Source organism: Aspergillus lentulus (genome assembly GCF_001445615.1).
Source record: "Aspergillus lentulus DNA, contig: Alt04, strain: IFM 54703, whole genome shotgun sequence".
Classification (NCBI taxonomy): Eukaryota; Fungi; Ascomycota; class Eurotiomycetes; order Eurotiales; family Aspergillaceae; genus Aspergillus; species Aspergillus lentulus.
Window position 1 is genome coordinate 393399 of NW_028322122.1, and position 27679 is coordinate 421077.

General features: G+C 47.8%; 5 protein-coding genes across 5 annotated transcripts; 3 read left to right on the forward strand and 2 right to left on the reverse strand.

Annotated features, from left to right (window-relative positions):
* Positions 1 to 2854: 2854 nt before the first annotated feature.
* On the reverse strand, positions 2855 to 4427 carry nsdD (GATA-type sexual development transcription factor NsdD; the record flags this gene model as incomplete). The annotated part of the gene is made up of 4 exons (XM_089599159.1): positions 2855 to 3067; positions 3223 to 3489; positions 3544 to 3552; positions 3624 to 4427. 4 exons carry the CDS (start codon positions 4425 to 4427, stop codon positions 2855 to 2857), a joined length of 1293 nt encoding a protein of 430 aa, XP_089456305.1.
* Positions 4428 to 19971: 15544 nt separating this feature from the next.
* Positions 19972 to 21095, forward strand: ALT_1418 (macro domain-containing protein; the record flags this gene model as incomplete). Its single annotated transcript, XM_033562276.2, has 2 exons — positions 19972 to 20606; positions 20666 to 21095. The coding sequence occupies 2 exons, from the start codon at positions 19972 to 19974 to the stop codon at positions 21093 to 21095; spliced, it is 1065 nt and encodes a 354-aa protein (XP_033418167.2).
* A 427-nt stretch (positions 21096 to 21522) lies between these two features.
* Positions 21523 to 22517, forward strand: ALT_1419 (putative mitochondrial inner membrane protease subunit Imp2; the record flags this gene model as incomplete). The annotated part of the gene is made up of 2 exons (XM_033562275.2): positions 21523 to 22055; positions 22145 to 22517. The coding sequence occupies 2 exons, from the start codon at positions 21523 to 21525 to the stop codon at positions 22515 to 22517; spliced, it is 906 nt and encodes a 301-aa protein (XP_033418166.2).
* Positions 22518 to 22721: 204 nt separating this feature from the next.
* ALT_1420 (sporulation-specific 71 family protein) lies at positions 22722 to 26019 on the reverse strand (the record flags this gene model as incomplete). The annotated part of the gene is made up of 3 exons (XM_089599160.1): positions 22722 to 23285; positions 23436 to 25868; positions 25945 to 26019. 3 exons carry the CDS (start codon positions 26017 to 26019, stop codon positions 22722 to 22724), a joined length of 3072 nt encoding a protein of 1023 aa, XP_089456306.1.
* Positions 26020 to 26510: 491 nt separating this feature from the next.
* ALT_1421 (GLTP domain-containing protein) lies at positions 26511 to 27325 on the forward strand (the record flags this gene model as incomplete). Its single annotated transcript, XM_033562273.2, has 4 exons — positions 26511 to 26646; positions 26712 to 26770; positions 26819 to 26937; positions 27034 to 27325. 4 exons carry the CDS (start codon positions 26511 to 26513, stop codon positions 27323 to 27325), a joined length of 606 nt encoding a protein of 201 aa, XP_033418164.1.
* Between the last annotated feature and the right edge of the window lie 354 nt (positions 27326 to 27679).

Genomic DNA, 27679 nt, shown 5'->3' on the forward strand with positions numbered 1-27679 from the left:
ATCTGGAATTGGGCCGTCCTAGACTTCCGGCTATCGTGGTACCTTTCTAGAAAGAGATGGTGCATTGTATTCCTCTTACTCTAAGCGAGCTCCATTCGTCGATATACAATACCAAAATAGCATGAAGTACTGTAATAGACCCATAATGGGTCAGGAGTGGAATATCGCACGGAGCACCGAGTACTTTCTGCAATAAATTTTGGACATGCATGCCTCGTGGAATAGAAACACAGATCACCCGAGTACATACTCCATACGGCATACGGAATTGAATTTCAACGATGATTATTACCAGACTGAGGAGAGTATAGCCCGAGTACCATAGAATTAGACTCTGAAGTAGGAGCACACCGCTCCCTGGCACCGAGGGTTTGGGTCGTCCATAGTTTCTGATACACTCTTTCTTGCTTAGCTGGGCGACTGGATTCCTTCCGCCACGGCCTTCGTCCGTGCTCGGCCGGAGATCGGTGACGGCTTTTTTACTTCAAATTTCCGCGTGGTCGCCGATAATGTCGTACCAAATATGGAAGACCAGTGATTATGGTCCCCGGCAAATAATTCTTCTACCATTTGGAAGCATTATTTACCGATGCCAAGTGACAGAAGACAATGTACGTCAGATGCCGCGGAGATCCGAATATGAAATCTATGTAATCAACCTGTAACCCTTGGATCAAGCGGGGACGGTACCTGACTATGGATTACACTGCCCCCCTTCTAGACTAGGCCATAAGGAGAACCATTCGATATTCCACCATCGGACAGCATCCCATTCAGTGAAATTCCTCTCACCAATCCTTTCCAGGCTCCAGCGGAGATATCCCGGATAAGCAGCAACGACTGAACTCAATCTACGAGACACTAGCTGAAATTAGGTTACACCACATCACCATAGCGTTGAATAGGACGCTTATTTGTAATCACCAGATTGTGCGGTGTAAGGAACTTGCGATCCTCACCTTCCGTTTTGGAGTCAGGAGTACACTTGATCAATAGTCTCTCAGTGGCGCAGCCAAAAGAATCCATTTGTCGTAAAAAGCGAGTCTGATGACCAATGCAAGATTGGAGATGAGATTAGATCAGGTGAGATGAGATGAGATCCATGAGATCCGATCCGATGCGATGCGATGCGATTCGATCGAACACTAGGCTGGATACAGGTTGGTAGGTTTCACTTCGTATTTTAAAAACACGGCAAAACCTTGTTGTTATGTAAATACAAACTCACAGTACAGGCATATCGGTCCGCACACCAGCATGATTTCATAGCCTGTCTCTGCAGGTGGAAGCATATGCAAGTCAAACTCAAATATCTGTGCCATACTTCGTAGATCCATAAGCGTCTCTCTTGGTCATTTGTCATTTGCGACTACGGGAGTCCTCCGTAACATTATTGACGTTTAATTAAAATCGACGATATGGGATCCACGGTGGTGGTTCTGGTGGGTTCTAGCGCGATTTTGAAATTCGGGACTCGGTGATTGGTCGCTTACAGTGCTCTGTAAGATGCCCGCCAGGGTCTGGTTGGTACTCACTATACCGCTTTTAGTCATTCAAGATCCAGCCCTTTCTCCTATATCAACATCATCATAAGTGACTACATAGTAGTCACATACGAAAGGAAGAATACACAACCACGACAGACAGTGGCAAATCTCCTACAGAGTAGATACCTGCAACTTACCAGCGACTACGTACGCCACGGAATCGAACTCTGGGAATAAAACTCTATCCAAAGCCATGCGGCACGCATCCTACGCTATGACAAAGTCTATCTGGAGGCCCATGCGTCCGATGCGCGCTAAACAGTCACTAGACAGCTAGTCCTAGTGGCCTGATGAATCCTTCAGAGTTCACTTCCTGAGCCTTGCACGTCATAAAGTACCCCGTGACGAAGTACGGCCAGAGAGACTGCAGTATACTCATCTGTACTCATCCTGTGCGGAGTAGCGCCTATATCCCAAACGTTGAAGTCTGATACGAAGACTGTAGTCCGTAATTCTATGGAACTGTATTATGGCTGTTGCCTGCGCGATGTGAAGTAACCTAGCGAGTGCTAGACTCCCTGTGTCAGAGATTAACAATGTCCAGTAACTATCCTTTTCTGGTAGTTTCCATCCCCCCGAACTTTTGTTCCTCCACTTGAACGTGGCGATTTATTAAGGGCTTGCTAAAGTGGGTCTTGCTTCGCGATTTCTCTGAACCATGATACTGAAGATGCGCTAAGGTATGTATACCCTCTAGACAAATCGCTGAGAAGATGTAACCGAAACGAGTGGCACACGACACATGGTCAGTCATCCGTGTTTTATTGATTAACATATTCTCGAATCTAGTGAGTTGAACCATAGATCAACGCCTTCCCAGACAGCAGGCATACGGTTGGAGTGATGAGTACATGGGTCGCAGCGGGGGTATAGAGTTGCAAAACAAATGTAGATCAGGTACAATAACGAGCCACGGAGGGGAACAAAGACATCTTAGATCAACTAGTAGTCAAAAATCGCCCAGTACAGAAGAAAATAGTCTATCCTGGTAGCTGTCTCATAACGTGCGAGGGGTATTAAGAAAGGGTAATTCCAAAAACAAAATCAATAGTAGGAGAAGATGAACGAGACCCACTGTCGGATGATCAAGTGAGGATGATCCATCCGCAAAGTAAAGACATACTGGCCGTGACATCCAGAGAAGAATCAAGATGCGAGAGCTCGTGATCCAAACAAAACTTTGGGACACAGAACGCCTGGCACTTCTAACCCCAATGCCTTTTCAACGCCACAAAGTACAAGGAAATTATGATAAAAGGGGAGAAGGGAAGAGAAGAAAAAAAAATTAAAATAAAAAGGCACGTGACTTATCGGCTACCGGGAGGCGCGGGATCGAGAGCGGTTTTGGGCTTCAGATTGGAACCCAGGGATGCAGCCTTGCTAGCGCCCATCTTGCGCGTCAATTTGGCATAGTGTAGGCCACAGGCATTGCACAATGTCCGAGCGCCATCAGGACCACGACGCCATTCTGGAGTTTCGGCCCGGTTGCAGCTGTGGCAACGACCAGGAGGGGCGGCTTTCTATAATGATGCTTGGTTAGCTCGGTAACAATCTTTGCCCAGTCGGGAAATGACGGTCTGTACAACAATGGAAAAGCCTGAGACTCGCGGCAAAAATAGTGCCAAGAGCCAAAGCAAACGGGGACCAAATAAGCAAAGTACGGAGTAGAACTTACCCCTCGTCGCTTTTTCGTATCTGGCCCAGCAAATCCGCCACTGCCCTTGAAATCTTCTGGGTACATTGCCATATGGTCACTATCATGGACTCCGCCGGCGTTGAAAGCTTTTCTTTGAGCCATCTGCTCCGCCAAGGCATGCTCCTGGTTCAAAACAGCGGTTCGTATCCGCATCAAAGCATCCTGATTCCGACGTTGCAGATTGATCATGTCTTCAATTTCGTGAAGGGAAGGCAAAGTCCCCAACATGGGCCCAGACCGCTGAGTCTGGTGCGCTCTAGTAGCATAGTGACGGGAAAAGTCCAAAGTTCGCGTACTCACTTCGGCGATCTAATCCAGAGTCTGTTAGTGACCTAGCGAACAACGCCAATAAACATGTTCCTCGCAATGAAAACACGTACCTCGTTGAGTGAAGTCTCCACTTCGTAAATATCCAAGTGGCGCTTGGCAGAGTCGCCTTGAGGTTGTACCGGAACCGCAGGACGCCCCGCCAGCCCATTTTTCAATTCCTCGACACGTGGTGGTTCTGGAGCGCCAGGTTTCCAGGGCGTTGCGGCATAGGGTCTAGTATCATGATGGGCTAGAGGGTATGTCGGTGCGTTTGGTGGAGGTTGTGATTGAAAAGTGAACGGCTGCGAATATGCAGTGTATCCATTGGGTGAGGCTATACTCCCCGCCGAAGTAGGAGCACTATATTCGTACCCGGATCCCGTCTGCGAGCCCGCGATCGAAGTCAAGCCAGTCTTGGCACTGTGGGTAGGTGATTTGCTCGAGCTGAGCGACTGTAGTGAGGGATTTCTCGATTCCTGTGTGGTGATAGATGCGAGACTTGACCGCGAAGCCTCCGTTTGCAGCTGAGAATAAGCAGGTTCGCGCATGTATGGGCCTGCTGGTGCTCCGTTGGAGAACGGGTTGGGGGGTCCGGCCGGGCCATCTCCTGCTGATCGACCGACGAGAGCATGCGGAGGAGCGGGATGAGCTTGCGGAGGGGGACCCGACGTAGGCGGAGCAGGGTATGGTAAAGGGCTATCATTCCTTAACGCCTCGTGAATTGAAGGGAGTGATTGTCTCTGTGGTTGCAACTGTTTCTCCTTCTCTTCCTCGAGTGCCCGCCTCGAATCCGGAGGGGAGATATATCCAGGCTGTGGAGGTGCGCTAGCCGCAGAAGGCTGATAAGAGTAAGGGGAAGGTTGGCTGGGATACATGGTAGTCGGGCTAACGAGTGGTGTTGGTGATGAGATGGTCGAATTTCTCGAGGGATATCCAGATCCGTCTTTTGTGAAGAAACTTATGGTTGGTAGATGGTCCCTAGATCCAGCAAATTTACAGTCAGTAAATACTCTCCAGAAAACGCTTCCTTCACGATCGCCTAAGAGCGCAGGGCGGGACGGAAAATCGGGAGACTGACCTCTGTCTATGAGTTGCCTCTAATGACCCCATTACGCCTGAACGTCACTTTGAGTGTTCCAGCCTCATTCACTCCAAACTTGCGCTACTGACCACTGCCGCCCGGCAAATTTCAGTCAACTATGAAGAGGATCGCAACGTTTGTCGATTAGCAGGGCGGTTCGGCGCGTTGGTGTAGTGACGAGGGGCTAGAGAGCGTAGGCGGTCGTGCGGCAATATTCGAGGTTCGAATAAAGTCCTCGAGGGATGTGCAGTCGTTCACTTCCTGAAATCGCAGTATCTGGACACTATCCCCTTGTGCTTGCCTAAGGCAAGATGATGCGACGAATATGTTGAGGAAACGAAGAGAAGTGCCACCTTTTTTAACAAGTTGTTTGAGTTGGTTGGCGGTTGTGTGGGGAGAGTGAACCAGGCAAATTTGGAGTTAGACGATCGTAAGGTGTCCCGAAGAATGAAAGCCTGGATCTCTTGACAACTTTGATTCTCAGAAAAGCTTGGGATCAAACTCCGACGTAAGAAGAGTGGAGTGGCGCAGGGAGGGATCAAGTAGCCCACGGAAGATGCGATGCGGTTAGAAGTGGGCGCGATTGTCAAATAAGATTGATCATCTCACAATTCTGGGTGGAGGAATCAAGGATACGGCAATCATCCGAAGCGCGCGACGAATAGATCAGATCAAAACAGCGGTTCTTGTGTTTCGGAGTGACATCTGTCCAAAGACGAATTTGCGTTGGTAAGAAAAAAGAAAACAGAAATAAACTTCCAGCTGTCAAATATTTGTGATGGTCTCTTTCGATCTTGACAATAGTGGTGTGAGTTGCGGGCGGGAGGTGCGGGCGGCGCAGTAGATGCAAGGGATAATGAATGAATGCGTCGCGTGTAATAGGAAACGTTGGCCTGTTTCTTTGTCTCTCCAAATGACAACTTAGGTATGCGTCAATCTCAGATAAACGACGGAGGAAATTATTGACGCGGAAGCAGAAGCGCGATTTTGGGGAAAAGCAAGTAATCAGTATGGACAGAGGCTGAGGGGTGGGAGAGGCGACAGAAGCGCAAGCGGGTTCAGTGAGAAGTGCTTCTTCCGAAATCTGCAGTTTTGCTTCAAGCAGAAGAGTTCGAAGAGCGAGGATGAGATGCAGGATCTTAGGGAAGGTTGGCAGAGAAGAAGAGAGTCAGAGACAAGAAGCTAAATAATTACTGGAATAAGATCGAAGAAGAACCAGCATCGGAGGAGGGAGAGATTAGCTATGACTATAATTATAATTCTAGAATAATAATAATATTATTATTAATGGAGATAAAGTAAAAAACAAAATAGTAAATCTAACCTTTTTTTAATTTTCCAGTATCCTCATTATTATTATTTATGCCACTACGGGCTACTACTATGGACTAGTACCTGAGTTACTAACTACGGGGTACCACTTCACTAGAGGTACTTAACACCTTAGCAGACTACGTATGTACCTAGATTCTACTTCAGCATTAAGAACAAATTACAAGACCGCCACAGGTACGCCCGCACACAAGATATGGAAGTCCATCCAAGCGGAAGCTACTGAAGACTAGGTAAGTAGAATCATCGACAGGACGGATAAGCTCAGAGCGTGGAATAGTATTTGCTGTTACCATTTGAAAGGACAGATGGCCAAACAGATTTCAGAGGACCCTTTACTACTTGAGATCGAACATGGTAGTGTACACCTGCCAGATTGTCGAGTCACTCAGTGGGCTGTGACCTGTTTAAAGTTACGGCGAATTACAGAAGCTTTACAAGCTGCGAACTGCGGATCTTCGACGAAATAGTGTGGAGTAAGTTTGTTGGGTCAATATTGGTGATGAGCGGATATCTGGGTGGGGCTGATGACAAGGGGCTGCTCTCCTCTGGCCTCTTGGGTCTCCACGGAGTACATTTTCTTTTCTGCTTTTTCCCTTTTTTTATTTTTATTTTATTTTATTTTTTCCTTCCCAATTTTCTCCAGTCTAATTTGTTTTCTATTTTCCCCTTATTTCTATTTTTTATTTTTCTTATTAATTTCTTATTAATTTGTAGATCTCCACTGCGTTGGTTCCCTCATCTTCTATCTTAGGTAGATCTTGCCTTTTTTTTTTTTAAGCTCATTTTCTTTGTTACCAGTGTAAAACACTTTCAATACGGAGTTACATACGAAGAAATTTCAAGTCACCTAGAGATTCTCGTTCACCTACAAGTCTTCAAATTACCGCCATCGCCAATATGACAGAACTCACCCATTATCATTATTATTCTTTCTAGAGTAGAAGGCCTCGAAGTCAATGTTCATGGTACGAAGTATTTCAAATCCAGAGACGTACTGGAACTGTCGGGAAGACAGGTGACAGGTCAGACGAGTACGATCTAACCTACTCGATGACTGACACGATCATTTCCACAAAGCTCTTGCGGGACCATTGCGTCGGAATTTGGATAATAAGCAAATAATAATACCCAAACACACGCAAGTTAGGGGAAAGATCGTAATCAAACAAAAATCCAGAGTCAAGAGTCGAGAGTCCAGAGTCTGGATGGAAGGTTGAGTCTAAATTTGATGGGATCTTTCATTACCAATAAAGGTCAGTAGACCGACCTCTTCTTTTCTTGAGTAATGGGGGGAATGTAGGAGAGGCGCCACACCTAGACTAGATCGTACATTATGCACATTAGCTTGGGAAACGGCCAACCTAGTTCTGTTGGCGAAGAATACCTCTTGTTAAAGTCTCCAAGACCAAAGGAAAATAGATGGGGGCTTCTGAGTTCTTTGTAGATGAACAATTGAGGTGAACTTGATCTCAAATTGGAGGGAACCTCCTGAGCATCCTGGTGGCGATCATGCAAATTTGAGCTTCTCTGGTCTGCTTCCTAGTCAGAGAAATCAAGCGTTATGGTAGTCATCATGTAGTGTCGACGGTAGTTAACCGTAATAGAGAGATCAGATCCTCCGTTCATGCACTTCTTGGCTGAGTGTCTTCTGCTGGTGCTTCCCTTGCCTGATATTCTTTGCGAACCAGGGCGGACTATGCAGTAAGGCCACCCAGGAAAACGGACTTCTTATCCATCACTTTATTTGAGATCAGTCAGCAGGTCTAATTTAATGCGCCGTACACCTTATATCTGAGTTTGTTATTTGTTTTCATCCTGCACTAGGGTCTATGACGAAGGTTTCCAGGCAGTTCTGCACAAATAACAAAGGCTTCATTATCTGTCTCATGGCAAATATCGGCAAGTAGCAATTGCTTGTACCAGAAATTTCCTAAGAATAGTTCTCATAAATATACACCCAATCGGATCTACGAGTAGACCAACTTATGCAGGATGAAAAGAAGGGAAGATCATTAGAACACCATCTGACCCCTGTTTAAGATAAGGCTACGACTCTACGAGCACGCACAGGCTTGCAACATTGGTTATCCTCGGCCTGGATCTGGGAACGATCGAACTCTCAGTGGGGAAAATTTGATCGCACATCAGCAAGACACACGCTTACACTCATCTCCGCCTTGCAGCTAGCCCAAAGGCAAAGTCTCACCATTGAAATCGCGACTGGTAGAGATCTGACCGCTCGTTCGCTGGCGCAACACAAGCAACCGGAACTCTACTGAGGGTAAGTATCTGTATGTCTGTATGGATGGCTAGATCTCTTCCTGCATGAGGGACTTTTCACTCTCCCCCTCGAATTCTCCATCGTCGTTGGTTACACCACGAGCAGTGATTAGAGGGGGGAGGAATCTGAAATGGAAGTTGAATAAAATGAGATTACTGAAATCAGAATATTACGGTAATTCTCAGAGAGACACCCCCTTGTGCCTGGCTGGCGTGGTGGGAGTTCGTTCCATGGTACGCAGCACCGCTCCCCGCTTTCCCTTGCTTGAGATCTCGGGCATAGCCGCTCACCAATGTGACATAATCATCGTCATCATGAGGTTTGACTCCTCCGTAAGGTACCGTGCCAGTATGGTCAACATTCCAAGATGAGTTCCCAGTTTCTATTAATTATTATTATTGCAAAATTGCGATCTGTTGTTATGAGAAGAACTCTATGACGTCGATATAAAGGACCAAGCATCTCCCTGGCCTAGGGGCAGGCGGACGGACAAAGGCCGATCGGTTGGTGAGGCGGATGTCTATCTATGAGCTGGAGCCAGTGTCGAGCCAATTTCCCGAAACAGATAACAAATCGCATGGCTGTCTCATCATTAATGTTGCCCTATCAATCAATGTAGCATACATCGCAGCTGGTCTTGGAATGATCAAGGAACGAGAAATCCTCAATTCTTCGTCTGACCAGTCGCGCAGGCAGCATTTCCCAATATCACGCTCCAAGGCACCAGCCTCCCGCGATCACTGTCAATTACCGAGTCACAACGGCCATGGGCTTGTGACACCCGTTGGCTTGGTCTGTTTGATTGTAGAGGTACCTGCTCCCGCCGCTCAAACCGATCTGAATCATCCTATTGGACCTAGAAGGATTGATGAGCGCATATATCTTACGACCAAATAAATCGGTCTATGTCATCGCACATGCCCGTAGTTACTTGATGTAACTTGTGGACTCTAAATAGGCCATTTTTTGCGGTTAACCTTTACTCGCACCCATTCTAATGGTATGCTTTTAGATTTTAAGTTATTTTAAGTTCTTAAGTATCGATGCTGTTTCCCTCTCAACCTTCTCTCCATGGTCGTAGACTAGCTATCGAGTACTGAGTGTGGGTAGACTTGAGATAACTCGTTGATACAGTAACGGTTTTTTTCTGTCAGATTCGGACGCTTTCCCTTTCTGGCCGCATGCACAGATCCCGATATGCATGCATCTGTTGGTAGTAGTAGTACTTCCTGAGGTATGGTATCTTTTGTTTTCATTTCAAGGTACTTATTACGAACACCAGTCATTTCTCCAATTTCCAAGGGAAAATAGAAGGGGTATTAATGCATCGCCTTCCTAAGGTACTGAGCGCTGAGTACAACATGAAGCTGAAATAGGTACCAGATACTTTAGTCCCAATTCTTCAAGTTCAACGCCACCGACACCATTCAAAGCCCGTGGACAAACTTGCAAAAGCCTGAGATGTGATTAGTTAATGGTACAATTGCGCCGATGACCTGCCAGATGGATGATGGGGGAGTAATAATGATAGGTCAGGTATTACGGGAAAACAGATGTGATCCGTCTTGTCAACGGTTGTGATGAAAATTTGGCGTCCTACTGGTTATCCAGTGGTTGCCCACTGCACTCTAATCTCCACTACCCGGTAACATTTCGTACTAGAAATGTACTCCGTGCCACCTGCAAGCCTGCAACTGAGTACCATCGTCCTTGCCCCTCGAGTTTATCGTGCATGCTTCGATCAATATGAGGCTTAGATCGCTGCCATGTATTGCCTAGTGCGGTACTTTGCATTCTGTCCACGTATGATTCGTCTCTATCGATGTCCTAAAATCCAGACGCATGAACGTAGTGAGAAAAAGTCAACTGAACCAGCATAAATGCGCATAATTGCCCTCTTCTGGCATTACTTGTGGTCTTCTTCAAGTTGTGTCGACCAGTTTTTGAGATGTCCTGACAGCCAAGTTTTGAGGGGATAAAATAACGCTCCTTGCGGGCGCTCTTCATCGGTCCATGCTCACGCACCAGTGATCAATGAAGATAAACTCAATCTGTCAACTATCCCCCTGTTTGAGTTTCCTGTTCTCCGTAATTACTGGCCTTCTCATGAATACTGGAAATTTTTGGTCTAGTTTATTTCAGTCTTGTCTTTTGATTTATGTTTCTACTTCGCTCCAGCCCCTGTTCTCTTGTCATCAGGCGATTGGCTTGTCAGAGCAGATCACAGCTTGTGCTATGCATGGCCGGCCATTATGCCATTATCATAGGCGCTCATTTAGTTATTGACTGGACATGCAAGATCTGTACCAGGCGATTTGGGTTAGCGTACAACGCTATCGGTTTCCACCGATGTCTATGGCCGAGTACGGAGTACAGAGAGTAGTCTAGTACTACAATAACGACACCAATCTGCAGTCTCACGGAGAGGCACAAAAAATAAAAGCCTCGGCTTTGCAAAGCCCTGTTGAGTTGACTTCTACGAGCACGCTAGCTGTGATGAAAGTCTGAACAGTTAAACTACTCGCCAGCAGATGGCGCTATCCATCGTGTCTCGAAGATCAACGATTCTTTTCCCCGAGACAGCAAGATGTGAAGGTGATAGTTCTTTGGTAATGCACTAATATCGTCAACTAGGGACGAATTGCATGGCCATCTACTTGTCACATGGAGATTGATAAAACACTAACGGCTTAGTGACATGTGGCGGTAGGATCTATATTGAATTTATGCAGGTAGATACGAGAGCTCCTGCACCGAGCGTTTCTCTTGGTCAATGCATTCCGGAAGTGGAAGCAAGCCCCGGCAGACAGAACAAGGCCATTGAAAACGACAAGAGCACGAGTCACCAGGACAGCATGTATGATGGAAGCAAGAATAACCTAGATCACCGTTGGCAAGGGAGCTCTCATGCTGGATCAATATTCATGATTCCTCCCCCAGGGCCCCCGAGTTTATGATATTTCTCGGGATTTGATGAAGATTTGATAATGAGACACCGAGTATTCTCCAGCTTCCGCTAACGATCGTCTTGAACTTTAAACCGAGTTCTACTGCTAGTGCCATTCCGTGTCTCAACTCTTGAAACACTCGAGTCAGTATTTTCTCCAACCACTTTTCGCAGTACGCCTACGTGGTGAGAATTTTGCTCAGCAACGCGCGGGAGCCAGTCTTGACTGACAGTCGCAGGGGGTGCGTCGTGGTGCATGTAAATTGATTCAATGATTACCACAAGTCCGATGAACTAGACGATATTGGCAAGTGCAATAACTTACAGAAAATTGACCTGATTCAAGATTGGGGGTTCGCAAAGCACAGGCCGACGATCAGCGCCAGTCAGCCAGTGATACAAGCATGCAGGATGGTCGCTTGCAGCATGCTTTATGCGACTGATGCCATCGAACTAGAGCATCGCTTGATCGCGTTGGATTAACTACTATGATGTCTCCATAGACTTGACGAGCCGTTCTACTTATGTCCGAGTAAGTAATTGCTGTTGCTCGATCGTTGGCACCAGGACTCGCGGATCATGGAAGGTAAGACCGAGAGCTGATGAGAACACCGTAGAGGAAGTTCCGCTTGAATACTGACAGCCCAATCTCTGCAATTGAGTCCGACTGCATCCAGATATAAGCACGAAGATACAACGAGGATCCTTGTTAATGCAAGCTCTCATTGGGTAGTCTTGCATGCTTCCTTCGCAGAATAACGTGGATTTTTGCAGGAGATTCAGCGACCGCTGCACGGCTCCTGTCTCAAGTCAGAAACAGATCGCTGTGTTATCGAGTCATTCAGTTTCCGGAGAAGCAATCGAAAACTGTGTTCCCCCATTGGGTATAATGCCATTGTGGTATATGGTCACTGCTGCAAGTAACCGTTTGTGTGATTCTACGTCATGGTACGGAGCACAGAAGCCGGGGCCTTTGATCAAAGAGCGTACTATTACGGTGTCCTCGATTATTTAGCTAAACTAGCAAGTCTGGAGCAATGACAGTGCATCCAGTGGACTAGTGAGCGCTGAGCAGTGTACTGACTTGGCTATAGCAATCCCATCCGTCCATTTACCCTGGCGGCCTTATTTCCATAACAGAATCTTTCGGAAACGGCAAGAAGATTTTTGTTTTGTGGCACACTCGGAGCCCTCTTCGTGGCTAATTTAACTTTTACCTTTCAAACAACCAAGCCATAACCATTTTCAGCTGCTTTCCTGAAAACTTGAACACTAATGGCTCCAAGCGTGAGAGAACTTGAATAGCCGTTGCTGGTGAATTACCCCTGACATGCAGATCGCAAATTGTAGTATTCCGTCTCCGACGATCCATCACGAAGCTGAAGAGAGTGTTAAACGAGAAGCGGAGGAGATCGACAGCGCCAGACATAATAGACCATAGACCGTTAGCCACAACGGTCGAGAATACTGGCTTAAAACAGGATTGAGTATTGACTATCGACGAAATAGAGATTGGATCATGGATCCAGCATAGTTCACAAAATCGCACTCGACTTACCAAGCTATGGAAGCGAACTCTCTCGTTCTGCTACTTTAGGAAAATGATCAGATAGTCTTCCTGGAGAGGAAAAGAGCGGCGTCACTTGGCTCCGTGAGGAAAGAGTCTAAATGCGATCGCAATTTTCCAGCACACGCCGTCAAGGCCACTAATTGAAGTGACGTTTCATGATTGGTCTGGTTTCCATCATTTGGCCTCTTACTACAGGGGCAGTGGTTAGCTGGCTATCCACTGTCCGTTCTTTTCCTGCCAGGGTAAGAGATCGAGATTTCCGCGCTCACTTTCTCATATTAGTTGTGAGCCGATCGTCTCCTGGATCTGGTTATTGTAGGTTCCTCGGAGAAAATTGAACACTTGCCGAATTGAGACATGACAGCTTGACAAGTCACAGAGCGCTTCTTCTACAAGGTATCATGGGGGTTCCACCATGCTCTCGGGTACCGTACCATGACAGCTTCGAGACCGACTCCCGAGAGATTCTGCTTTTACGTGTACTTCTGACAGCTTGTCACGAGCCGCTGTCCCAAATCCTATCACTACGTGAACCATAAGCTTCCTGGCGCCACACATCGAGAAATAGTCCCCATGCAGTGACTCCGTACAATTGATGCAACTGACCTAATGGAGTTCTAACAGGATTTCAGCATGTTGCATCTGGAGTACAAAGTGACAGCAAAATCTCACAACATTACTACCTGGGCAAGTGTATTACTTCAGTAGGTATGCTGTGTCCTTACACTGCTTACAGTTTTGTCACACTACGTGCACAAACAAGGCTTACACAAGCCACAGGTGGGACCATCCCGGGAAACTCTCCGATGTCTTGTCCCAAAAAAGCAGGATGACAGCTGGGGATTCGTCACAGTAAGCAAGATTGAGCCGACGCCTCGTCGGCGGTTACTGGACGAACTAGACTTGGACTGCTGCAGCTCGACCGATCCGGAATCCCTGGCCATGGTATATAGCGCCCCTTTGACCGACCGGCCTGAGTCTTGCTTGGTTTCTTGTTTCTGTAACGGCTTTTATTATTCAATTTCCCAGCCACCTTTTCGGTCTCGAACGATATTGTTCGACTAGTGCTCATTGCTAACTCTCTGTGCTTGACTCTTGTCGTCCATATTTTACTTCAGCCTTCACGTACATACCCTACAGCTGTCGTCACCTGTCAAAAAATAGGTAGTATCACTGAGCATTGAGCATTGACCCTGTCTCCACTGGCCCTAACGCCCATCTCATAAAACCCCAAACCTTGGTCTCCATTTGGTCATGAGGCCCATGACCCTTCTTCGGTCAGACGGTTAGTTGAAGGACAATGAGGAGACACTCAGCAATCTCCAACTAGAGTAGTTACCAATCACACAGAGAATTGCCCGCCGCCATGTAATATTTTCTCGTTTTTGGAGTCCTTGCCCCGCGAACGTCGACCTTAGAAGAGGATAGGCGACAGACATACCTTACGAAGTGTCCCACGAGACAGTATTTTTCATCTTTGGCGTACCAAGAATTGACTGTTCAGTACGAGAGTTCGAGTCAGGAACCGTCGTGCCATTGCATGGTATTAAATAGTTAGATCGGAGAATTGCTCATTTAGAGCTATAATCCGATATATTATAAGTGCACCAATCTACTAGAGCTTATCCTTTCCGGGATCCTAATCCCTAATGACGTTGTGCTGATGCTAGACTAGATCTTAAGATGGGCAACTAAGCACTATCTGTCTACTGCGTAAGACATCAATTAATAATCCATGCACCCCCTTAGCTCGTACTACAAAGTACAGGGGTGGGGGGGGGGAACTAGAACCTATAGTCGCATGGGGCTGTCTTGCCCATCGAATCCCTCGGAGACAATCAATCAATCAATCAATCTCGCTTAGCTTTATCTCAGAGACTGACACTATTCTCCATCGTCGACTCCACAGCGATTGGAGAATCGGCAAGTCTGCACCGGTACTGCCGTTACAAAGAGCTCCATTCATTAATTACTAGCAGCAGTAGAAAATAATATCTAGTAAATCAAGTGATGCCAACCGAAAGAAAACAAGTTCCAACTTCCAGCCCCTTTCCCACAAGCAGTGGCGTACCATGAATCGTGCACCTCGTTCCTGTGCTCTGCTCGTGATTCCGAGGTATGTACCACTTCCACAGTGTACGCTGCAGAGTAAGCCAAGGCGCCGATAAACAATGCGATGCATGGCGCCATACTGCGACGAGTAGGGAGTAGACTATCGAGACTAGTAGCTAAAGAATGAGGACTGGGTGTGACGGACTCCTTGATCAGGCCGTTGAACCTTGTCCCCACAGCATCTTTTCCGCATTGTGGCTCCTGATCCACTCGCGCGTGGTTTTGGTGCTGCTGTCGGCCTGTCGCAGATTAATGTTGGCAACATGTATGCGTCAAGCACTTCATTATTGTTTTTATTTCTGCGTCTGTATGACTGGAGAAGTGAACCAGAATGACCTGTGCAGTTTCTGATCCCAAACTCGCTTATGCTGCGCCTGGGGCGTAACTAATTCTAGAAGCTGGATCAGATACATCGCTGCCTGTCAAACTATATTGGAGCCAGGTAGCTGTGGCGGATTTCGCATCACAATCCGTCCATTCCTTATACACACCGCTACTTAGATTTCGAAAGGAGGATTAATTACGTAGTGTTGCCACGAATTGATAGTCTGACAGGGTGCTCATCGATCGAGCCTAAAGCGGCTATAATAGGGCGAGTTATATGTTTCGGATGGAGCCTTTTAATATAAATTAGAGGGGGAAAAAATCTGCTTGGTCTGGTGGGTATCTACCAAGTCCAAAGTCGAACGTTGCTAGCACTAGTAGATAGACTAGGAATAGCCCCAGTTCTTTCTAGAAGAGGACAGAGGAGCCTTGTTTTGACTGTCTCTTCGGGGACGTGGTTAACGGTTGATCGCTAGTAAACCATGGATGCGAGTTAGTCTTTCAGACACTGCATTGTCCGTTCACCCGCCTTGTCCTTTTTACCCTGATTGGAGACCTGCATTGCGACGTGGTGAGCAAGATACAGGAGACGATGTCCAGATGGGTACCAAGTAGATAGATGACATCGTCAAACTTGATGTTGACTTACAAATAAGGATTAATAATGAATCCTACTGTACGTTGATTGTATATGGAGGGCTCGAGGGATCACTAAGAGCTGTCACGTCTGCTGCCACTTCCAAGCTGCATCTGGCTCATCGTCATTCGTCTACGAGTATCGATGTAAGCTGAGATGCACCTTACCACAAATCCAGGAGCTGGGTTACTGGATCTCTGCCGTCGACGTCGGGACGATCTATGTGTCACTTCCCATATCGGAGTAGCGCACTTGGCTATTGCCTCTTTCATACAGGACAGCTGCACCTGTCCCAATTAGTACCAGCAACGGATAACCGAGTGTAATTCTTCGGAGCCGAGAAAAATCAATAATATGGTGTCTTACTCCTTGGTCTTACGGAATCCTGCTGTACTCCATGCCTAGACGAACTAGCCAGGCTACCAGTACCTGCAGGAGACCAGCCTCCCTGCGCCATCATCGTTGCACAGACTGCCTGGGCCGATGGAGATGCGCCGGGGGGTGCATCCCAGCCATTCAACGGTTTTCCATTTCTACTGTGCGGGTGAAGATTTTCCGTCTCCACTTTTGCCAGCAGGGATGTTGCAATCTTAATCTTCGTACCGTATCTATTCCGTCCTCTGCAGTCTGCACATCTGAGGATGGCATGGTCTCAGGCCTGCTTCCTTCCATTCGGATGTTTCCCGATAACACAGCGATGTGGCGGAGTAGAATCTTGATTAGCATTGAGTCATAAATTTTGTCTATCTCTCTAGATATTCAACTGGGAAAAGCCAGTTTTCTAACACAGTAGCGGAACGACTTTGAATGCAGGAAAGTCTGGCCCCAAAGCCATCATCTCAAATCAATACAATTTTACAAAGTACCATGGATCGAGGACCCACGAAAAATTAGCGGCCAGCACACGTGGACAATCCAACAGACGAGGTCCCCGAACGGTACCTTCTCCATTGTTAACCAAAAATTGCATCAGAGTAATGATTCTCTTCTCGTGGGATTCGTCTGCTTCTATTGCTCTCGACCCCCACACCCCCTTTACTATAAATATTGTGACAATCTGACAGGATCGCCACGGGCAATAATCAAATCAACAAGATCATCTCGCGTTAACCCATGACCGCCGAAGAATAATAGTTTACCCACTGAGCCACAGCCACGAATTCTAAGCGCGATTGCGATCAAAGTTCTTCTATATACTAAAGTGTAGATAGTTCCTGTTAAGTCCTTCTGGAATCCTGACTAACTTACCAAACGGCTGGTTGCCCCGGCACCCAATTACTTTGACACTTTGACGGTACCGTAGTCCTGCGGTGGGGTGGGAATTCGATTTAATCGCCGAAGACGGGTCCCTTGGTATTATTTACAGAGTATTCCACTCATCTTCCAAATTAATAGAACTTGCTATGTCCGATCCCCCTATCTATGGAATAATCGAAGATTCAGGTGGCACGGAGTGGAGTAGCTGTTTACAGGGAATGGGAGGAAGTCACTGGGTGGGGCTTTCTTCGTGCTTTATTCTAATCTATTTCGAAATTGAGCACCAGCGCCTTGCGAAATTCAAAGCTCCCGACACATGGTCAAAATTGATAGAAGGAATTTCAACGAGTACACAGATCGTAATTGGGATTTCGAGGACTGAGGTTCGGTTATCCTTTGCACTGAGTCCTTGTAGGTATCAGGACAAACTGTTCTAGTCCGATACAGTAGTGGTGATCGGAAATATATATTGCGCAGCGCGTGTCTTGACCACCTTGAGTCACATTTGGTTTGGATAAGATATTCCCTATTTACCGTGTCTACTAACACGAGATGCTGCTTAGATACTTCAGCAGAAAAGATAGTGTATAAATCAATTGCGGCGAGTAGAACCTGAATTGCGCTGGGCCAGGCCAATCTCGATATCACGTTGGGAATGTGCACAAACTGAATGGACCGTCGAGTGTGTACAGAATAGCCATCCCCGACTAACGTGGTATGGGTTGGTTATACGCACCGCGGTCCTCCCTGATGGGCTCCTAAGTAAGGATCTCAGGCTTTGATGCGGACTCCAACTCAAGCCTCTCAGTTGTGCACTTATCGTACTGTGACCCTGATAAGTTCATGGCTTTGATCAAGGGCTTCTCATGGTGTGAAACTCCGTTTCCAGAACGGGCTCACATCTAGGCCTTATATAAGAGGGAATCTGGACTGCACACCGGGGCTATCGATTGCAGGAACACTCGTGGTTTGCGGACAGAAGAGCCCGTCCAATCTGAAGAAACAGAAGAGTCACCTGACATAGGCCACGCTTGTTCTTCTCCAGAAATGAGGGATTTCATAGCGTACTGGCACCTAGGGACCGAAAAAGAGGAAAGAATTAAAGCTTTGTACTAGGAAAGACGGGGAAATGAGGAGATCCGAACAACTCCATCAGAACTGTGCGCAGGTAGGGCTGCACAAGGCTCAGCATATTTCTCACAACGCATTGTGTATTGTCAAAGCTCAAGGAGCCGAGCGTCCGGTAACACCTCGTAGAATAGCCATTTTGAATGCTATTCTGTTGCAGACGATCGGTATCCAAGCAAGCAGCACGACGTCTCTCTAGGGCTCAAAAGCGGCTTCCAATATATGTCGATTTTTCAAGCATGATTATTCCGACGAGCAATCTGGGGTTTGCAACAAGCAGGTAGAAGGTACTATACCAGGATACGGAGACTCCGACCAGCATGAACAGTCTGGCTCACAGTAGGAAGGACCTACGCAGGAATGACCCTGGTATCGCCATGACTAAATACTCTGAAGCTCCGCATCTGATTACTTGCAATCGTGTTTGCATAACCCTGCCGCTGTGACTTGGAAGAGATGACTTCCATCGAGTAGACGCCACGCACTGCATAGGGCACGTCTTAGACCCACTGCAAGAAATGGGCCCGAGGATTGTGACTTGAAATGGAGCCATCAAGACCCAAAGAGTCTAGAGGAAGTACATTTGAATGTCAGCATACAAGGCAACTCTCATTGCGACTCTCAACTTACAACTCTGGATCATGGTATCGTGTACACGTCCACAGGGGTTTCGATACTTTATCCTTTTCAACTCCATTATCTGGTCCATAACGAGCCCACTTAGTGAGCGAAAGCAAAGCTGTTTAGGACTAATCCACAATAGGAATGTTGCACCTCGCAAGCTCCCTGCTGGGCGAATCGGCCCAGTTCCTTTTAAAAGGAATCTGACCCCTGTCACATAATCATATTGCTTTTTCGTATGGTCATAATCGTGATTAATACTGTTATTTTAATTGTTGTCATTCTTGAGGGCAAGTAGTGTCCGGGACTAACGGCATCGGTGTTTGCTTCGCTTTTGGCGTGGATAGCAAATCCCGACGACCATCGTGGAAGTGGTTACACCCGTATCGTGCCGTAAGAAAGATCATCGAATTCACTATGACGGATTTGGACGGCGTAATCTCGGACCCAAGCTGCGGAGACGACGTCAGATCAGATTGCTGCCGTCTAAACTACTGGTTTGATGGTTTCCCAGTTGCTTGTATCTGTAGTCCGTACAAAGGGTCCATTTTTAGTAAACAGCCGAGCCCCTATGGTACATATCACAAGTCTGCAGTGGGCATGTATCATAAGTCTCAAACTCTGAAGAGACGATGTCCTTTGAAGATGCCTTCGACTTTGATACGGACAGTCGCTTCAATGATGACGATACCTGCAGCAACACTATGACTTGAATAATGAATGAATACTCTCGAGCTGTTGATGGTTGTCACACTACTTGTTGACGGATTGGTATGATGTAGATGATAAGATAAAGCTCTCTTATCGATAAGCATGCAGATCATGTGTTATCACGTGCGGGGAAACTGTCACCTTCACAACTTAGATAGCATCAACAACGCTTGGTGCATCTCCATGAGCTCTATTTCTTCACCTGAGGACAATTGCTAAAGGTCATCTTCAAATCTACAAGTGAGAAACGATACAGCTGCCTGGTGGTTCCTGCTTTGGTGATCCCATCTTGGATTGCGGGGTTCGGTTTTCTGTTGACTTGTCCACTGCGTTTCTTTCAGCATATCAACTCTCAAGCTACCTACACTTATTGACTAGCTTTTCAACCCATCGGAAGCGTCAAACTCCTTACACAATGTCACCTCCCCTTGTACCCTTAGCAGAGATCCCAACTGTCTCGTTGTTGTACAAAGTGGGCCGTCTAGTCCCATCCTCTGCACCACTTGCCAAGCCGTCAAACTCATTCAATAATATCATCTCACTCATTCGAAACGACATCACTAAATTGGAGAACGTCGACTGCATTGTCAATGCAGCCAATGAATCGCTCCTTGGAGGGGGCGGTGTGGACGGAGCTATCCACCGCGCTGCAGGACCAGATCTCCTGAGGGAATGCCGGACCCTGAAGGGCTGCAAGACTGGCGATGCCAAAATAACATCTGCATATGACCTTCCATGCAAGAAGGTTATCCATACCGTTGGACCCATCTACCATTTTGAATTTACAAAGGGCGACGACAGACCTGAGATGTTGCTGCGGAGCTGCTACCGTCGAAGCTTGGAGCTAGCTGTCCAAAACGAGATGAAGAGCATTGCTTTTGCTGCGATAAGCACCGGCGTCTATGGATATCCGAGCAACGAGGCGGCCTTTGCGGCTCTTGATGAGGTTCGGAAGTTTCTGGAGGGTCCTGGCAATATCGAGAAGCTGGAAAGGATCATTTTCTGCAACTTTGAGCGAAAGGATGAAGTGGCCTATGAGCAAGCCATCCCGTGAGTGCCATTGATTGAGCTCTTTACCTTTTTGGCGGCGCGAAACTGATTGTCGATAGCTTGATCTTTCCACCAGTTGAGCAAGACCTTCCTCGCCATAGTACCCATTCCGAAGTCCCGACAGATACGACCGCTGAATCTTCGCCAACACCAGAGCTACTCGCAGCCAAACTTCCCGACCCACCCACTGCAGACCCTGCCCTGGAAGGCCAACCTGAAAATAAAAAGCAAAAGCTTAATGCGGACGACATCAAACCAAGCGCCGACGCTAAGAGTGAAGGCGTTCAGTCCAAGGTTGACGATAAGAGTGAGGATGATTGGGAGGAAGTCGACAAGTCAGAGGGCGGACCAGCGGAAAGGCTTGATGACGAACCCGTCGAGATCGAAAGGGCTCCATCTGCAGCAGACGTACAGAGTGTCCAGTCCAGTGGTATCATTGAGGAGGGTGCCTCCCACCCGGTGGAAAACTATCTTGCAAAGGACTGGTAGTCTGCACGTGGCGGGTTGGCAGAAAGGAAGCTCAGGGCTACTTAATACGACTTGATGCAGCTACGATAATCTGAATTGGACATGATGGCGTTGCATGTGTTTCTGGCACGGATGTATGGCGTTTTCACTGCTATCTTAGTTAATTGATTCATCAAAACCTTGGAGCTTTCTCCGGGACGTAAAGTGCAAACGCTGCAAACAAGCTTCTAGACCAGTCACGCTACCGATATCTTTACCAATCGTATGCGACAGTCGAGATATTTCCTACAAAACGAGAATTTCCTATTCTTAGTTCTAGATCAATACATCTTCTTTATCTTGGTTCGCATAGAGCCCACTCTCTTTTCCTCATATCCGAACCAGCCGGTCATCTCAATTGAAGCTACATGCACCGATAACATTCTGCACAAGCACACCAACCACAAACATGCCTCCACCTCGGCCCTCCCCAGAGGGGCCACCTACAGGCAAAACGACCTCAAAATTTAGAGTCCTCACACCAGAAATGGCCAAAATACGATCATCCAAACCACCAGTCCCGCCGACCACAGCACCCTCCGCCTCCGCCTCCGCACCCGGCAGCGCTGCCCCAAATCCCTCGCCCTCACTCCCCCCAACACAAACGCAAACACCACCGCAGTCATCACCTCGTTCCAACCGGCCCTCTCTCTCCTCCCTCTTCCGCAATCGCTACGCGGCCCTGCCAACGCCCATCCGCCGAACATTCCGCGTCCTCCGTATACTAGCACCCATCATCCCAATCGGGATTTTCTTCTCCGAACATGTCCTCCAGGTAATGTGGGTGCGGGGGCCGTCAATGACGCCCTTCTTGAATGAGGACTACGAAAGCATGCATACGAAGAGCGACATGGTGTTGGTGAACATGTGGCCGTTCGGCGGGGCGGGGTGGCCCTGGGAGCGGAAACGGAGGTTGGAACGGGGGATGATTGTTACGTTTCGGTGGGTGGTTTGCTCTACCTGTGCTTCTGCTTATGCGATTGCGATTGCGATTGATGAAAATGAACATGCTGACGGTATGGTGGTGCTAGGTCGCCTGCCAATCCCAAACACACCGCCATTAAGCGGGTTATCGGTCTCCCTGGTGATCGGATCACGACTCGTGAACCGTGCATGAAGGCGTCGCAGATTGTGCCGTTCAATCATGTCTGGCTGGAGGGTGATGCGGAGGATCCGAAGAAGTCGCTTGATAGTAATACGTATGGGCCTGTGAGCATTAGTCTCATCACGGGGCGAGTCATTGCTGTGTTGAGGCCGCAGTTTAGGTGGCTCAACTGGCGGGATTGGGAGAAGGGGGTTGTTGAAAGTGACGGGGATCATAGGTTTGGGGATAATTACCGCCAAGATGTCCGGCAACGGGTGTTGAAGGAGGCTGTCAAGTTGGAAAAACCTCGAATAGAATAGGTAAGATCCTATGCCTCGGCTCCTTGCAAATATGTCTTCTAGATGCACTGTATATAGTGTCGTGTATTTGTAGAAATATTAGAGTGTAGGATACATGTGATCATGAACAATGATATGCCAAGAGATTCAAACAAAACAACCTGCTCAAGCAGCCTTAAAGAGCTACTCTGGCGTCTTGCCAGTGCCGGAAACGACAAAGCCGAATCAATTATTTGATGGTTTGATTAGGCGCATGTCTTCCGGCTTCTCCTCCTGCAATCGATCTATCTCGGATGAAATACTCATGACCCAACGATCCCTCTCTATCCGGCTCCGTGCCTTGAATACCACAGTCCGTCCAGGGACGCCGAGCGTAGACACTTGCCTCAGCTTCTGCTTCGTTTTCCCTTTCTTACTGAGCTCCTGTGCCCTAAAATAATTTTTTCGTAGAGGCTGCCAGACGACGAACGTGATAGCTGTGTCCTCGTCGGAGGTGGTATAGACATCGGATGAAAGATAAATGCGAGGTAAAGCATGGTGGCCTGGATGGTTGCTGTCGAAAGTCCGGTTTGCGTAGAGCAGATCAGACTCGGTCATTAGACCCGAGTAGATGTAGCAGTCTTCCAGGTCCAACGTGGTCTCGAGACTCTGATGAACATGAGGAATTTCGACGCCAGTACGCTTCCGCAATGAGCTATGGAAGATCAAAAGCTTCCCGGCAGCCAAAATAACATCGCACCTCTTGAAGGTAGAGTGGCGGCGAGGTTTTCGAAAGAGCTGGCCGGACATCTGCAACCTTATGGTCAGTATGTGATTCAATTGCACTAGGTTCGCACGGTGTACCTTTATTGTCCGGCAACCCGATAGAGTACATATGTTGTGCAACAAGGGTGATGCTTCTGACTTCTTTGTTTCCCATTCCTTAGAGAACTGTCCTACCACAGACTCAATTCCTTCATCGATGCCCAAAATATTTAGATTGCGCTGCCGAATCGCCTTGAGCTCGACCGAGTCGGCCGCAACGCGGGCTTTCCAATATTTGACCAGCGCGTCCATTCTCTTTATCCATTCGTCCCTGGTGGTCTTATCATATGCTTGCAGTCGAACAACAAGATCATTGTCAAGTACCATTTCAAAGGTTCGATCATCGTCGAATTGCTTTGTTGCACCATCATCCCGATGGGTGTCTTGCGTCTCAGGGTTGAATTCGACATCGGGACCTTCGCGAATGTTTGGATCGGCAGGGGAGCTGCCACGGCACACTTGACGTACCTCCCGAACCTTACAAAGATCGATGAACCCGTCCGCATGGGTGAGGTTGTGCATGGACCTCTGGGTATGTGCATAGGCGTTCTGATCATGTTCTTTCAGGTGGGCCTCATTCCCGGTAGACATCCATGTGATCTCGCCGTCATGAATTGGAAAGGGATCAATGTCATATGAGAGAGGCATCTCGTTCAATATCTGCCGCGCTGAGGGTATGCCAGCCTCGTCCGAGCAAAGCTTCGGCGGAGTAGGAGGCAGAGCTTTTGCTGGTCTGCAGAACAAAAGGTAATGATCTTGTGTGAAAAAATAGAGACGTTTAAAAAACATCCTATTCATCCGTTGATGCACTCCTCTCTGGGATGTCAAACGGACCAGGAAGCCTTCCACTGGTTGTGGCTCTTCGAGTTTCTCATCACCATTCTTGACGAATGTCTGATAGTGTTGCCTTGGTCGCAGCTGAAGCTGGTGGGTGGTTTGCATTGCAAGAGATCCGTACATCTTCTCTTCACCCAAGCCAACCACCCACTCCAGTCTGTCGTAGCGCTTCCAGGCCAGGCCAATCTTCTCGGTTTTTGACCACTCGCGTAGCACTTCTGCCCATTCGGAGCGGTTTTCCAGCAGGTCCACACAACCCCGGATGATAGCCGCAGCAACATCGTTTACGCGATCTCTCGATTGACCGGGTGTGCCATCGCTATTTTCCCCCTTCTGAGTCTCCCACTTGGACTCCAACTGCTCAAAGGGATTTCGAAAGACAAGAGAAACGCCCAAATCAGGGACATTAATGGATAATGAACTTGGACGGTGCCGCCCCAACACTTGATATATGAACGTAAACCATTCAGTGGCATGGACTGCGGATTTGGGCCGAATTATGTATATCTTGGTACCACGCTTGCAGGGTCTCCAAATCACAATGGACTTATCCAAGCAAGAGTAGAGGTTCACCTTGATATTCTTGCGATTTAGAGCGATTTCGTGGTAGGGTTTGATCCTAGAATTTGACTTTTGTATCTCCGGAACGACGCGCGTCTTATACATCTGAAGGACAACAGGTGACTCCGCATCGGATGATAGCCGACAGACGACGAGAAACTCCCTCCAACTCTCTGCAACCTTCGTTTCCAACCTGAGGCTATCATTTTCAGTGTAGTCATTCGGGAGCTCTTTTTGCACAGTCATCTCGACGCGAACAAGCATCCTCTCTGCTCGTATAATCTCGCCCTCACGCAGCTTGCGCCGTTGTCGACGATTTCCTGAGAGCACATCATAGGTGTAGGCTATACGGGACATTAGACGCTGCTGTCTGTCCATGAGCTTGTCATCCAATTGGTAGCTTTTCACTCTTCCGCCGAGTGAGGCTGTAGAATATCTATTCTGTCGGGGATCGATCACATCGTCTTCTCGTTCACTCTGCGGCTCCTGTCGCTGAAGGCTGGCAGAAGACAAGGCGTTGAGTTTACCTTTCCCTTTAGAACGCAAACTAGGCCTTAGCAATGCCGTCGTAGAGCCAGATTCGCTAACGGGTGCCATGGGAGCTGACTGACTGGCATCATCTTGGCTAGGGATACTCAACGTCCGCGTACTTTCTGCTTCAGCGGTGCGGTCATCTTGCCCAGCTGTTCCAGGATTGTTTTCTCTAGCTGTATAATATGCTGTCGGCGCACCTTTTTTCTTCTTAGTCGATTCATGGTTCAGCTGTGGTTCGCCCTGTTCCTGAGACGAACCTAGGGCAGTTAATTCCCCCGGGGGAACTTCGGCCTCAGTCAAAGGATACGGTATGGACTGGAGGCCATCAGGCTGCTCATCCGTCTCGCGATCATCACCTTCCTCCTCTGACCTGTCTTCAACCTCCATCTGAATCGTAGTATCAGCCAGTGAGGTATCCTGCCTTCGAGCAGATGATGGGGCTGCTTCTGGTTCCGGCTGATCTGCGGTAGGAGTGGTTGTGTCTGCGGTGAACGTAACAGCTCTCGAAGTATAGTTCCGAAACTTGAGTCTGGTCTTGTACCAGTGCTTGCGGTGGTGCTGCAGCCAGCCTTCAGGAATTGGTCCGATGAAAAATCTCCTATTTGTCATGTGCAAGTGATAGCCGGAGGCATATCGCTTAAAGCCGTCAGTCAGGTACGAGGTATCTTACAAGTTTGCATCTTCCCAGTGAACTTATCGGCAAGATACTTACTAATCTCTCGGCCGTAAAAGACCCTGGATCAAGTCCATGCTGGTGTTCCTGGAACACGCTTTGGGTTGTCTCCATTCTTCCAGCGCTGACATTCTGATCAGCAGGGCTCTGAGTACTCATGGGACTTCACCGCAACCCCCGTATTTAGCAAAAGAGAAATTGCATGGAAACCATTTGGTGTTAGGCTACTCTGTGTAATCGAGGCATTTTTCAAGGGTTTGATATTCAGGAGTGGAGGACAATCTGAAACAGCAAGGAAACAGCTTCCTCAGGCACCACCAGGCGATCGTTGATGTCAAGGGCCATGATGTCATGCATCACGTGCAGTGGCACCGTTTGCTCCATTTGTTTAGTTTGTTATGTTTTTACTGTTTGCAGTTATGCTCAGGGGCCGCCCCGCCCCGCTTATTGTGGCTTGCGTGTACTGCTACTGGCGGTGAGGGACAGCTCAGCTGTTGTTGATAGCTGTCTCTTCCCCTCATTCTCCCTCATCATTACTCCGTATTCATTTCTATCTTCTCTCTAGTTTTAATTGTACATTTTTGTGTTCAAATACATTCTTGACAATGGCTGCCGCTATTCCCCCTGGTGGTACTTGGTTCGATACTCTCAAGAGGTCTTTCGCCGATGTTCCTGTTAACGACAATGGCATTTCGACCACTGAGTTTCTCGAGGCAGCTGAGTCCTTGGTGACCCTATTCGGTATGTGTTCAACTAATCTCTATGAGCTTCTGAGAAAACTAGTTCTGACTCAATGACTGCTCTAGATCTCCTTGGTAGCAAGTGCTTTGCCCCCGTCAAGAATGACCTCCTCGGAAACATTAAGGTATCATTCATTTTCGTGTCCACTGTAGCAAGACTAACGGCGGTATAGAAAGTGAGAGACAGGCAGCTGGCTGCCCCTGCTGAGTCTGAGACTCTCCAGGCACTTGTCGTAAACGAATTGAAGACGGGAAAGCACGTCGCCACCGAGGGATTGTTGTGGCTTGTCCGGTACGTTCTCCGCATCCACCAGCAGGTGGTCACGAAATAAGTCAAGCGTATGTTTGCCGAGATGACAATGAACCTAACAACCTATGTTCTCGACAGTGGCCTTGATTTCACCGTTCAAGCCCTCCGTCACAACCTCGACAAGGAGACCGAACTGTCGGTTTCCTTCCGCGAAGCCTACGGCAACACTCTCAAGCCCCACCACTCGTTCGTTGTCAAGCCCATCTTCTCCGCCGCGATGTCAGCAACGCCCTACAGAAAGGATTTTTACGAGAAGCTCGGTAGCGACTCCGACAAGGTCAATGCTGCTTTGAAGCGGGAGGTTGAGGCTTTGGAGAAAATCGTCGCGACTTTGAACGCGTTCCTGAGTAGCAAGGAGGCGAAGTGGTAATCATCATGCTGCAGGAGTACAGCATAGAAGCTCTAGGCTTCTGCCACCGAACCGCTTTCACTGTATGTGCTACCAAGCGTTTAGGATTGTCAGTGTGTACATATATAGCATCTGCGAGATGATAAGCTGTGAACAAGCTCAATAGGATATAGCAGGCCAGGCAGCCATTTGCTTTGAAAGCAACAAACCTTGGGCGTGTTTCGTGACACCCAGCATCAAGATGCTCGAGCTTCTCTGTATTGACCATAATAGATGAGGTTGCTGTTAGATGTGAAGAGGCTCTAGCATTTGTATATAAGCGCACTCTATTCGATTGAACTGCCTATTCGACAAGAGAAGAATTGGAAGCTATGA